At 35.5% G+C, this 14,884-nt stretch overlaps 2 protein-coding genes across 2 annotated transcripts in view; both read left to right on the top strand.

The window, feature by feature from the left end:
* Nucleotides 1-14,884, top strand: part of LOC137398469 (small ribosomal subunit protein uS13) — a 334,967-nt gene that overhangs the window by 194,622 nt on the left and 125,461 nt on the right. The gene's annotated exons all lie outside the window — the stretch shown is intronic.
* On the top strand, nt 9,603-14,337 carry LOC137398009 (protein FAM200A-like). Its single transcript, XM_068084108.1, has 2 exons — nt 9,603-10,697; nt 14,164-14,337. The coding sequence occupies exons 1-2, from the start codon at nt 9,603-9,605 to the stop codon at nt 14,335-14,337; spliced, it is 1,269 nt and encodes a 422-aa protein (XP_067940209.1).

Here is a 14,884-nt window from a genome sequence, read left to right as displayed (position 1 = left end):
TCTCAAATTGTCTCCCCGGGCTCAGAAGCCCTGAATCGTCTACCCTAAAGACGCTAACTCATTCATCTCAGTAAAATTTCTGTGAGTGCATTGGGTAATTATTCTTACACTGATACATTTGCATCAATTTTCTACTCAAAATAATCAATTCAATGTGCAACACATTTTGGTAGTAACTACTTTACTGTGTATTAATGTGTTCCTTTCCAACGACACAACATGTGACCTTGACCTTAGTGATTTATGTATTTGAATTGAGGTGAAATCATCGGGACCTATTTCATATTGTTCCCCATGTTCTCTTCCCTACAGATTTCAACATTTATGAAAATATAATATCTGTCGTTTGCGGTTGCTATGGCATTCCAAAACATCAACAAACAATACTGTTTAGAATTCAATCCATCAACTTTAAACCATAACTGTCCCATACAACTTTTATTGTATATTCTAGGTAAATCAGACAAGCTGATTCCAATTTTGTACTTAAAACAAAGATTAGTCCACTAACTTTCAGAGTAATGAAGGCTTTTTTAACAGTGTGTTAATATCGCCCATAAATACGTGACATAACCTAGCTTTTTAGGAACAGAAGTTACGTAGAGATGTTTAGACCAATTTAGAATAATAGAGATGGGTGTTTTAAAATCCATTAATATCTAAATTCAGCCTTAAAAATAATATCAGTCTATTCTGAAAGGTAGATCAGCTATTTAGCATTGCATATTTAAAAAAGCGCGATAACAACGCTTGCTTGTGATAGAACCGCGCTTTTTGAGCTTATTTTTCTCAGTGCTCAGCCCATTTAAGCATCATGTAACAAGCTACGAGCAATTTTAAATAGTTTATCTACCTTTCATAAAAACTGAAATTATTTTACATGCTGGATTTAAATAATAAAAGATTTTAAGACACCGATCTCTATTATTCGAATTCGGTCTAAACATTCCTAACTTCCGTTCCTGAAAAAGCTAGGTTTGGTCACATATTTATGGGCAGAGCTTGTAATGCCGATTGTGTTGTTTTCGAAACTGGTATTGAAACGCCTTAAAAAAGCCTAGATGATTTTGAAGGTTAGTGGACTAATCTTTATTTTGAGTACAAAATCGGAATCAGCGTGGCTGATTTACCTAGAATATACAATAAAAGTTGTATGTGACAGTTATGGTTTAAAGACAAATTTCTCAATTTGTTGCGTCGACCATCTTGACCAACACCTTCTTCGATAAAAACCTATATATCAGGTTAAGTTGCTTCGGTTTTAATTCCAAAAACAGTTTTGAAAAGCTGAGAAATTTTTCTATTACATTGGGCTAAAAAACAATTGTGTGATCTGACCTCGTTTGTATTGAAAATGAAACTACCCGTCACATATATATCTATATATGCATTTATATACATACATGTACATATATATATGTACATGTATATATATATATACAACATATATATTTCATATATACATTATATATATATATGTATATATGTTATATGTAAGTATTTATGTCATAAATCTATATCATGACACTTTTTAAAGGACAGTGTACCCTTGTGACTCGCCAGTCGTATTGGTTTTTGATTGTTCCAATCCTTTGCTTTGCCGAGCGATCAGTTGCGGATTGCTTCAGCGTACAGTGGTCGAATCGTCGTCAAGCGATCAGCTGCAAAAGCACAAGGGTTTGCATACACGATAAGTCTTGCCTCACAAAAAAGCTCTAGCCAATGCGCTGCCAATTTGAACAGGTCAGCCGATACTATTAGTAGGTGAGGCCTCGCCTCTTACATTGAGCAATGAGCTGATCTGCCCATTCCTTGCCCGGCCTGCCGGGCACGGAATGGGCCTGCCTGCCTACGGTCTGCCTGCCTACGACCTGCATGCTTATGGCCTGCCTGCTTACGATCTGCCTGCCCACAGCCGACATGCCTACCGCGTGCCTGCTTAAGGCTTAAGCTGCAATGGTTATAATGGTTGTAGCCCATTATAGGTGGAAGTTACTAGATGTCATTTGTTCTCAGCGAGATGAAGTCTGGTTCTTTAACAAACAAAATACAATATAAGGTTATTTCATGAGAATATCAACCAGGTTAAAATATCAGTTTTTGATATAAGTAATGATGCAGTTATCGTGATCTGAAAAAAACAAAATAAAATTTCTGAATATGTAGAATTAATAACAACAATTATTGCATAGAAGTGTGTGAGTATAAAAAAGGTTACTGTTCCACCAGAAGCTATCCATCAATACTTTGAACAAAACGATAGTGGTACCTCTCGATACTTGCGATCTGAGCTATAATAGTTATAGCTGATTATAGTTATAAGTTACTAGATGTCAATACGTACTCTACGTGATGAAGCCTGGTTCTTTATCAAACAAAACAAAACTTGAGGTTTTTTCATGAGAAAATCAACCAGATTAAAATACCTGTTTTTTACAATTCATATAGCTGATTTTTGTCCTGAGGGCTGAAAAAGTCTGCTTTATTCAGGTTAAAAGCTGCTCCTTCTTGTCGCCATGATAAAGTAGAATTACTGACAGCAAATGGTTTAGATAAAATACACTATTTTCATGACCTCTTAGCAACAGCTGGCATTATGAGTGTTGCAATAGTCTGATAAAACAGTTATTGATGTGAGTTGTATACATAGGAGTCTAAATGTCAGGTGTGTTTATTGTATAACAAGATATCAGGGGGCATTTCAGTCTGCAAGATATCCATTTTGTCAGAGCTTTGACACCAGTCATGACTAGTCACCTGCCTGGTTCACATACCTCAGCTACCTGTTGTGATTGTCAATGTGTATAATACTAGTTGAGGAACAAACATTCCTGTTGCCAAATTAATAAAAGGATAGAAGAAATCAACTGCCATTTGATCTCTTAGCTGAGCAATTACTTCAAGCCGATTGATACAGAAAGTTTGAATTCACAAACTGGAATTGATTTGTTATAAATATTACTTCAAGCAATAATACAGGTAATGGGCACTGGTTCAATGGAATATTTATGCCCAAAAAATGCATGATAGACCAAATAACCTTTAGGCATAGAACAACATTTGCTAGCATCGTGTCATCTATTCCGAGCACAAACACCCTGTAAACAATGCATCACACAGCACAGAGGTTAGGATAGATGATTGAGATATCTAGCATATGCATACGAGTTGTCCTCACTTAGCAGGCTGTTGTAAAAATGGCGTGGAATTACCACCTCATGTTCTATATTGTGAAAATTGTTAAGTTGTATCATTGTGATAAAAGTTATGATGTATACAAATGCTAACTGAAAAGAGAAAGACCAATGAAGTCACACAAAGAATAAGTAGCATCTACCAGATTGTACTCTAGGGTAGGGTAACATTTGTTTAGATGATTTTGCACACATGAAAGGTCAAGAAGAGAAGGGAAAAGAAATGAAAAACCTAAAAGAAAAAGCTAAAACTTTATAAACTTTTTAAAAGTTTACATTTACATGTATTACTAAAAGCCAATAGAGATTAGAGAAAAAGAAAAGGTGTGGATGTAAATCCCAATCTAAATAACCTATACATATGCAGTACAGTAGCCAACTACTAAGTGTGATTTTTATCAACAGAAAATTGAAGGGGAGTTCATTCAACTATGGAAGCGCTTCATGACAGGATCTTCAGAATGTGAAACTGTTGCTAAGGGAAGACAACTTTGGTGGCAAAATAAATCTGGGATGAAACTACTAATAAGAAAAGGGTTAATCAAGAAAATAGACCAATAAGGAAAAAAAATAAAAATTAAACTAAGTTGTAGGAGCCTAGCTAGGGCTCCAGTAATAAATATATTTTGGGAACTGTCAGGGTTGGAAAGTTTGAAAGTATGCAGAAAGCAGCAATCACGCTAAAACTGGCATTCTGGACATTGTAATGCTAAAACAAAAGCGTGATACACTGTCAAGCTAGGAATACATCAGTATTGGAAGCTCAGACAGATCAGTGTGCCAGACTGCAGAGATAGGATTGCATAAGATTGTATAGGATTGCATAGGATTGCATAGAATTGCATCAGTGATAGAAGTTATGACACGGACAGCATCCGTGTTAAAAGCCTTGCTAAAACAGTGCGTTATTTGTCAAAACAATTTATAACTAAATTGGTTGACAGGTAACGCTAGCATAGGAACCTTGGAAAAACTAAAAAGAAACGGCAGTCTCTCTCCACTGCTACAAACTGTGTAATAAATGATGTATTATCCCTATGCTTCCATTTATCGAGCATAGTAGCCATCTAACCATTACAAGCTGATGAAGAGATATTAACAAGCTTGACTATACATGATGTCACCACTACACATGAAGAAGATGTATGACCATATGCTAACCAATTGTAGGGACAAGCACAAGCAAGGATATACATATATATATATATATATATATATATATATATATATATGTATATATATATATCGAAGCATCAACCAGTCATTAACTAATCTAATATTTACAACACATTTTGTAGATATAACTTATGATATCATTTATTATAGATAGTGTGACTTTGTAAAATCATAATATAACTATGCATGAGTTTAATGTTTTAAAAACTATAATTGATGTAATGAATCTAGAATAACATGAAATATGAACATCTCTTTTGCTTTATGTAAGATGAATAATTAGAACTGTCTCAGGATGAGTATTATAGCAAAGTCCAATTATTATAAATCAGCTATTGTCGGTTTTCGGGTTATGGTCAATCTTGTAAAAATTATTGACTTAGTTTAATTCACGAGCGTATTGCATCGTCATGGAATCCCATAAGATGTAAACTGTCAAGGCTTCCGATAGCAAACGTCAGAAAAGAACGCTGGCTGACAACAAAGACACTGAAAACAGACATTAAGAAAATGTTGTAAGAATCCAATGATATTTGACACTAATCCAAGAATAAGTACATAAGGAGGAGCTGGCAGCAAGCCAAAGCAGAGCGCATCTGGCAGCGAGCCAGAGACAGGTACTTGGCAGCGAGCCAAGCAGCCAAAAGAGGGCACAATCACTATGTTTCCATGGTGCGCAGTACTGCGAAGCAGCCCCCTCCGAAGTCGAGGGGATTGTACGTTTCCATGCTGCGCAGTGGTTTTCAGCAAATACCGCAAATTAGCCAGAGAAGAGAAATTGTATAAATCGAATCGCCTGATGGAGAAATAGAATCGATCACGGATACCGAACGTCATAAACAGTCTTTTTTATTACTCTGTCGTCATTATACTTTTATTTACAATACACATTCACAAGGTTTTACAAACCTTAACACACTTTTTACATAGTAATATATTTTTAATAAGTATTTTTAAGTAATATATTATTTAAACGTTAATTTAGGACTTGCCACCTATTTTTCGAAGTGTTGGCATCGATAACAAAGTCCAGGAAAGTAATCACCTCATCATCCTCGTGAATGCAGACTATAATTAAATTTATGTGAAAGAAGATCGGAAGAATAGTGAAAAAACAAGATTAGCAGGACAACCTTTGTATTAGTTTACGGCCATCGAAAAATCTGTCTCCACGGCATGAGGGCTATGCGCAGCCACTGCGCAGTCGCTGTTTCCTTGCTGCGAATTTGCACTGGCTTCGCACTGATCAGTGCGCAGTGATTTCAGTGCGAAGACGCCGTTTCCATGATTCGGAGATAGCGCAACTCCGAAGCACTGCGCATCATGGAAACATAGTGATAGAGACAGGCTAATATAAGGCAAAGGAACCTGTAGCAAACAGCCTGCAGAGGATCGATTCATCAAAAAAGACACCCAGCAGACACAGTTTACGCACAGAGGTGGAAAGCCAGGAAACTACAAAGAAGATAATTTATTCAGCCCCTTGCCAGCAGAAGGAGTTGTCATTATATGCCTCATCACTACACGCCTTGTAGACAGGTAATTATTGAACCTAGAAAAGCCATAACTAATAGGGCTAAGTACACAAGTGTATTGTTATTTTTGCTTTGGCTAGCGAGTATTGACAGAATAATTGTGGTTTTTGATCTTCTGAAGGAAATACAGTTTACAGATACTTGAAACCAAACCACTGGCATGTTACTGTTAATTATAGGATAACTGCCTATAAATAGTTGTAGGCCTTGCAATCTCAACCTATTGGATACTTGGGCTCATCATTGCAACAGCGGTGACCTGTCAAATCAATATCAAGGAGAACTATTATAGTAGCGCCTATCTCCATTGAGTTGCTATTTCAATTTTGCTTTATAGCAGCAGTCTTATTTTGTTGGCAGAAGTGCCACTTTGTCTACGGTCAAAATTTGTCTTGGGAGAAATTGAACTCAAGGTTCAGAGGCTAACCATTACACATAGAACCATAAAACCATTGTATTATTACATTCAAAGGAAACGCACACAAACAATTCATATTTTTATTCTTATTTAAACATCAAATAATTATTACAACAATTGTTGTAAAAAAAATTAAAATTTATACATTATTACAATTAATTATTAAATAAGTAGTTTTAAAATTTCTCTCCTGATAGAACTATAAAAAGTAGGCAAAGATGACCACAAGGATATTGCATTATTTGATGTAGGGTCCTTACCTATCATAAACACTAGAGGAAGTGGGTACTTGAACTACAGCTCTTGTTTGTGACTAAACAATTTCTACTTGTCTATTTCACTTAGCCGACCTCAATGACTTGATGTACAAGCGTAATCAAAGACGAATTCTAGAAACCAAAGTTATCTTCTCAGAATCATTAGACAAAAGCACTTTATAGATTTCTGAAAGTTTGATTTTAGAACACCATCAGTCTCTTCTTGCTCTTTTTTATTCCTTGATGTTGATGAAGTTCATTGTGTGATATTTAGTAAATTGGTGTAGATTTTATGAAAAAAAATTTTTTAACTGTTGAAGTGAAAGGACAACTCCTTATCAGATGTTGGTGACACTGAAAAGGGCAGAGGAGAAGATGGAAGCAAAGGATAAAACTAAGCTAGCAAATGAATCAGGGGTTTGTATCCAACTAAAAGATTCAAATGATGACGTGATTCAACGTCTAACGGAAACTAAGGCGCTTGCTGGAATAAATACAGACACCTGGTCCTTTAGTCTCACAAACCAAAAATTTACCAAAAGTAGAGGAAGAATATTTGTTGATTGCTTGTTTTGTTATCAGCTTTTTTTCCATAATAATTAATGCATATCAAAAATGTAGCCAAAATTCTATATCATGTATTTACTTGTAAATAGTAGTTGTTCTTATAAAAAGTAACCGCTATTTCGACCTACAAATTCCAACTATGCGTAATAACCAATCATGTTGAGTTTGCTTCTGCTCGCTTATATAAACAGTTGTTTTTGCATCTAAGTGGAAGTCGGAATTTGGTTAGTATGGTGAGACATACTATGATACTATAACAAATTTATTCAAGTATATCGCATCTTTTGTGTGACTTACAGAGTTTGGATCAAAGGGTTGCACTGGTATATACAGTCTGCTGTCGGCTGTGATATATAGAGCCTAAATAATTGCCTCTTGCTGGGGTTGCGTTTGTATACCCATAGTCTGCAGTCAGCTGCGAGATAGCGAGTCTGTATTAATGACTTTTACGCTGGTAGCGGCAGGGTGGTTAATTATTGGAAATGCCTGGACTACTATAACCAAGCATCAGCTCCTGCTTAGCCTGGCTCCGGAGTTGCCCTGGTTTTACTTCAGATTTGCACAGAGTCGTGAGGTAGAACTCAGCACGACTTGGCTTTTCCTTCAGGAACTTAATTCTGCCTGCATCCCTTTGCCATCTTAACCTCTAATCGCTGATTCATTGCTAAAATTTCCATGTCGACCTTTTGTACATCCTCTTCTGTCTTCATAACCTTTGCAGAGATCAACAATTATGTATCTTGTTTGTACATGAGTTAACACGCTGCTACAGACATTAATTATTACACTGACCAGATCTGAGACACTGGCGTGTCTCAGAATGTGCCTCAGATAACATACAGTATGGGCTAAAGGCATTCCGTCCAACTTTACGTTGGGCGTAATGTTATTGTTCATCCAATAAGTTAACTTATGTTAATGCATTGGATGAAGTAGTAAACCATGACTAGCTGTGAATCCAATCTGTAATTTGATATGCACCACAATGAAGATATCAGCGAGGTCCAATTTTTCTGGCTACGCTCTTCCATAAGACGGCACGCTTCCACATGACATCACTGTGTATATTTTAATGGTCATTAATATGTAGTATGTGCTAATATGTTGCAGCTCTGTGCATTGCATGTGCCATGAAAATAAGCTATTTATGCAGTTTTTATTTCTTTACAGTAATTTTTTTATCTATAAATAAATATGCTCGTCATTCAGAAAGGTCTGCGTATTTTTATGCTCATATTGCCATGCGTAATATTGGTTATTTACCAAAGTATGGAAATGAAGTAACTTGCGTAGAAAAGTTAGTGAATTATGTTTATTGTAAATGTGATAAAGTGTCATAAGTCAATTTTAGGTAAGATTTGATAGATAATTGGTTTTGTCTATTTGGTAGAACTGAATTGATTCAATAAAGTGGGGATAACTAAAGAATTGAAAATTTAATTGTGGTGTTTTGCAAATAATTGTGAATTGCATCAATTCTTAGACTACCCATCGCACTACTATCTGCAGTAATGGACCAACCTAATACATTTAATTATAATCCTGCAGTTGGTTATTACACCTGATGATCTCTCACAACACACTAGACTGTCAGAATGTTAGTTATTAACAACATTAGCCGTTAATTAGCCTGCAACATTAACTGTTCAGTTACCGATTTGGTTTGCATAAATGTATAACATTTTGACAATTTGCTCTGTAGCCTAACATATGTATGATGTTTTGCTCATGTAGATATTGAACGTTTTCAAATATTTTGATTGCATATCCCATATTGTAGGTGTTAGAAATGTCAAAGACAAAAAGACGAACATATGATGATTCTGACCTTAACTAGGGATTCACTTGTATGATAAAAAGCAGCATCGAAGTACCACAATGTGTTTTGTGCATGAAAGTGCTCGCAAACAACTCCATAAAACCACATCAACTTAAGCAACACTTAAGAAATTAACATGCAGAATGCACGGATAAATCAAAGCTGTTTTGTTTTTTGAAGCTAAAGAGAAAACTCAAGCGGGCAAAACTGGATTCCTGGAAAACTGGCAGCTTTCTTATCCAGGCACAGGCCATTACCGAGGCATCTTATGCTCTGTCTTACCACATCACCAGAGATAAGAAGCCACACACCATTGGTGAAACGTTAGTTAAATCTTGTCTGCTGGAGTGTACTAAGATTATTCTCGAAGACACAGCTGCTCAAAAGATAGCTGATTTATCCCTCTCAGACAGCACGGTGAAATCGAGGATTGGTGATATGTCTGCAGACATAAAGAGGCAAGTAATTGAAAAGATCAAGTCATCTCCCATGGTCACCATTCAACTTGATGAGTCCACTGATGTTGCTAGCATTTCACAGCTGATGGTGTTTGCACGCTATGTACACAGAGAGACAATTGAGGAAGAATTTCTGTTCTGCAGTCCTCTAACATAGACCACCACAGCTGCTGATGTTATGAACCCGGTTTCCGACTTCTTCAGCAAAGAACATCTGGACTGGGGCAAACTAATTGTAGTTCGCACTGATGGTGCTCCAGCTATGCTTGGCTGTCGTGCTGGATTTGCACAGTTGGTAAAAGAAAAGAATCCTTTAGGGGTGAGTACCCATTGCTTCATTCACAGACAAGTGCTAGCAGCAAAAACTCTTGCCAAAGGAGTGCAGGAACATCTTTCTTCAGTGATTAAAGTAGTAAACTTTATCAAAGGCTCTGCCTTGCAAACGCGTCTCTTCTACAAGTTATGCAAAGATATGGGTGCTGTGCACTCATCACTATTGTTCCACACCAAAGTTCAATTGTTATCAAAGAGTAACATGCTTCTGCGTTTCTTCAATCTACGAGCCGAGGTAAATGGGTTCTTGAAAACTCATAACAAACCCAGACTACTGGCTTCAATGCAGGTGGAAGGCTTCCATCAGTGTCTTGCTTACCTGGTTGACATATTTGGTTCAATCAATGAAGTGAACACAAAGATGCAAGGTAGAGACAGAAATTTGTTGAATGTAACCGATAGTATCAATGCATTCAAGGACAAGCTCAAACTCTGGGTGGAAAGACTGGCTACTGGGAATGTAAGAGTTTCATTTCCAGTTCTGCATTCATTAGTTGACAAGAAAGCTCCATCCGCTTCTTTGCTAACCGACATAAAGCATTACTTGAACAGCTTGATAGCAGAGTTTGAGAGATATTTTCCAAAGTTAGATCCTAGGACAGAACAATTGATGAGTCTGACCCGCGACCCTTTCAGGTGCAATGTCCACGAGATTCCAGAACAGCTTGAGGAGGAGTTTTTGGAGCTGACAAACAACTTTGCATTAAAAGATGACTTCAAGGAGCTATCAATAGAGCACTTTTGGGTTCAGACACAAAGATTGTATCCCAACATAGGCCTGGCCGCTTTCAAGATGATCATACCATTTGCTTCCACATATCTTTGCGAGTCAGTATTTTCAGCAATGCTAACCATAAAGAGCAAATCAAGAAGCCGTCTGGAAGTAGAAGCTGACCTACGGTGTGCCCTATCGACAACAATTCCTAACATCAAATTTCTGGTCAGCTCCAAACAAACACAGAAATCGCACTAGTCTGCTCACTATCTTACAATGATAGATGTATTGAGTTTTAATATACATTCATTTTTAATATTCCACTTAAATATGACTGTAATAAATGCATATATACATGTGTATATATGTATATGTATATAAGTTATATATGTAAAAAAAGTTCACTATTTAGTTGCAGTGCATCATTTGAAGAAGTTGGGAAGAGGGGAATTTCTGCCTTTAGGTTTGGAAAAGGGGGAATGTGGCAAAAAAGGTTAAGAACCACTGATTTGCGATAACTAATTAATGCTACTATCAGTTTTCTTACTCTTTCGTAACAAGTTAGCAGCATGTACAAGAGGCGTGTGCTGCCAGAGCTTGAAGTGTGTGCTTTCAGTGTTTGTTCTTTTCACCAACCTATCTCGCAGCTGGGTGTGACTGTGTTTTGTATAACGAAAGATTTCACTTTATGTAATTTGAATCATTTTAGGTACACAAACCAAAATATTTTAATTTAGAGTTTATTGAAGTGTGTCTCACTACTTTCACTATTTTTTAAAAAGGAACTGTTATCAACAACAATCAAACATTAAACTTACACAAAAACATCAGCACCACTTGTATTTATTGTACTTTTTATCATAATTATGTTAACTTCACACCTTGAAGATTCTGTTTTAAAATATATTTAGATGTTTGCTGCTGTGCCCAACTTTGCAAGTATGGTAACATCAATAGCCATAAATAATTACACTGAACATAAATTTCACACTTGTAATATTTATTTGTTTTGTTATTCAAATTCATTTAATTTTATAAAACAGTTTCATTCAGAAAGGAAACTAAAAGAAAAAAGAAGCTAATCAGAAAGAAGTACTATGTTTATCTCTTTTAAAAATCGTCAGGATTGTTTGGTTCAGCTCCACAGAAGTTTTCTCTAAACTTGATCAGCTCCCAGAGCTGGTGTTTGTGGAAAGTCAATGACTCACATTTATTATTAGAATATTGATTGAGATGGGTAATTATAATAAGGTCTTCCCCAATGAGTGACAGAAAATAATCTTAAGGTATAAAGATGAACCAGTTATAGTACACATTATATATTTCAATGGGCCGATGACAATCTTAAAAAGCTGTACATTAATATGTCAGCAAGATGTCAAACAGCTTGTTGCTTGCTCACTTCGATCTAATGACATACAACTGCAGTAGGTAAGCTGTGTATTTTGCTGACCAGAAACTAAATTTTTAGACTTCCTCTCGATGCAAGATAGCACAACTCTTTCAATTTATCATATGTCAACTAGACTGCTGTCAATTAATACATGTGTCTTCCTTGTCAGCATCAGTAACTATTTGCAATAACAACAAAAAATATATAGCAGCATTGAAAGATTTCTCTCTTTTATGCTTAGGATTTTTAGCTTATCCATACATACAAGTTGCATCAGATGTTCTTAGTGGCATCAGATGTTCTTCCACTGAGGACTCATGTGTTCAACTCTCTACAAGTTTTTCTGTCACCTCGTTAGTACAAAAAAGCACTTGCCCTTGAAACTAAGCATAAATGAAATAGTCTCATTCAAATAAATAAACTCCAATATTTTCTAGTTTTTTCAGTTTTCTCATTTTTAAATTCAAAAAGTTCCACTTACCCTCAGTAATAAACAATTCTAAGAAACAACAGATTTTTTAATGGTTTATCAATTAAATTTTACGATAATCCTAATACAGACATAATAAAAAAATGCATATAATGCTAAGTGCTAGACGTTTAACTACTTTTAAAGGTAACTGATTATCATACAAAATAAAAATACCTTGTTAGTAGTAATAATAAAAATTATATCAATAGTAGTAGTAGCAGTAGTATTAGTAGTAGTAGAAGTAGTAGAAGTAGTAGCAGTAGCAGTAGTAGAGGTAGTAGCAACAATAGAGGTAGCAGTAGTAGTAGTAGTAGTAGTAGTAGTAGCAACAGTAGAGGTAGCAGTAGTAGTAGTAGTAGTAGTAGTAGTAGTAGTAGTAGTAGTAGTAGTAGTAGTAGAAGTAATAGTAGTATAGCAATAGTAGTAATAGTAGTAGTAGCAGTAGTAGTAGTAACAAGTCACATCAAAGTGTTAGTTTAGAAATAACTGCGGTTTGTGTAGAACCTACAAAATGGGTGTAAAAGAGGCTGATAAAAAAACTCATTTTTGTTATAAAATGTAACTTTATTAATTTCAAGTTAACAAGAATGATCGACTTGCTCTATATCAACAACAACATTTATTGCAGCCAGCTAGCTGGTTAAAGATATTAGAGGCTGCATCACTATTTAAAGCAAATAAAACTATTCAATTAGCAAATTAATAAAAATACAAGCACTTACAAAACAAGAATTAAAAAATCTAAAATTGCATAAACAACTAAAAAAATAATGTTCACGGTTACATAGCACTAATTTTATGAAGTTACTAATGCCGAGCAGGCAATTATCCCAGATAAAACTTTCTAATTATTAACTTTTTGGTATTTTATTGAAGCACAGCGCTTCTTGTTGCTGCCATAATACTCTGCACTTCCTGTGAAAACATTAACACTTTACACTTACTGTTTCTTCGTCTATCACAACATTTGAAATCAAAATGGTAAATTATAGTTTGAGTTAGTGAGTCAAATGCAAATACCGCAAATGACAAATCTTTGTAGTTGTTATTTCTGAGATGAAATGAGAGCCGTTCCTATACTTTTTTCTAAAAAAACAATAAGTATAGCCTACAAACTTCAAATAAAAAGAAACAGGGGAGTTCAAAAAATTAATATTAATTTGGATACGACCTTCAGAAGTGATTTTATTGGGCACTATCAGTTTTAAGTCCCATATAAAAGGTCAACAATAGTTTTTGATTGTATAATAAATAACTAATCAATGATTGAACATTATTCCATTATACACTAAGGTAAGTATCATTTGCTTAATATTTTTTCTACCCGTGTTTAAAATGGAATTTCGACACACTTTAATACTCATGCATTATCTTTCGTTACAATATTTATTATTTGCGCCAAATTTTATTACTCAAACCTATATCTCTAATTATAATGTAAACTGTTAAACATCTGGATGCTCAGAAAAAACTCAAACAGTTCTTTGAAAACCTATCATGGCCAGTAAATAAAGCAACGTCGTATCCTGAGTAAAGCGAACAAGCAAAGATAAAAAGCCAATCAGCAAACAAATCACATCACATAAAGTTCGAAGAAGGGTTTGGGGGTTCATTCGAAAACCAATACAGCATATTTGGCAGAAGCATTTAAAACAGTAAAAGTGTGCTACAAACAGATGAATTCCGCCAGCAACTGGTCTAAAGCTTTGGTCTGTTAAACACAGCGATGGGACTGCATTTTCGAAAACGAACTGCACAACAGATAAAATTGAAATTTTCAAGTAGAAAGTGCAGCATGACCCTCTGGAGTATGACTTTAACCTTAGCTGTTCTTCTACTTCATACCAGACAGGCTTATAACTTCGAAACATAGCGACTGCACAGACAATGCCAACCACTTTCAAGCGCCAGTGTATGACCTCTTCTATCACAAGCAGCCCCAAAACCAGAAGAAAACACTCTCAGAAGATGTGCAGAAATGTCAAAACCATCTGGAATGAGCAAATTGACAACACATCATTAAACTCTTCTTTCAATCTCATGACTTCTCTTCACTCCACCTACAATAGGAAAACTATTTATATTAAAACCTCTTAAAAGCATTTCAGAACGTTTTTAAAAGAGTTTTTTACAAATAAATGTTACACACTACACACTTTCTTATTGCCTAGTATAGTGAATTGATGCATGCTCTTTCTCAAAGCCTTGTCTGTTGGAAAAGCTGACTTGTCCAAAAGCAACACTTAGTCTTACCTTGTTTCTGAGTTTTAATTTGCTTTTTACAGCACTAGACCAGCAGCACTATAAGCAGCCTAAATATTATGTAATGTGTTTACTGGGAGCGTTAGCAACACTGGTAAGCGCTACCTTAGCACATTTTGGCTCTTCGCCAAAAAGGGTAATTCCTTTGCCAAGCACCCAGAGCATTTTGCTTTTCATCAATTGTTTCCCTTACTATACATTACTACTAAACAGATATGGTTATAAAAGCTAACAATAAAAGGTTCATGCATTCTTATTGTTATTCTTATTGCACCCCCCTCAAAG

This window comes from Watersipora subatra, chromosome 6 (assembly GCF_963576615.1).
Source record: "Watersipora subatra chromosome 6, tzWatSuba1.1, whole genome shotgun sequence".
Taxonomy (NCBI): domain Eukaryota; kingdom Metazoa; phylum Bryozoa; class Gymnolaemata; order Cheilostomatida; family Watersiporidae; genus Watersipora; species Watersipora subatra.
The sequence above is the reverse complement of the archived record's forward strand: the minus strand, read 5'-3'. Positions and strand labels throughout refer to the sequence as shown.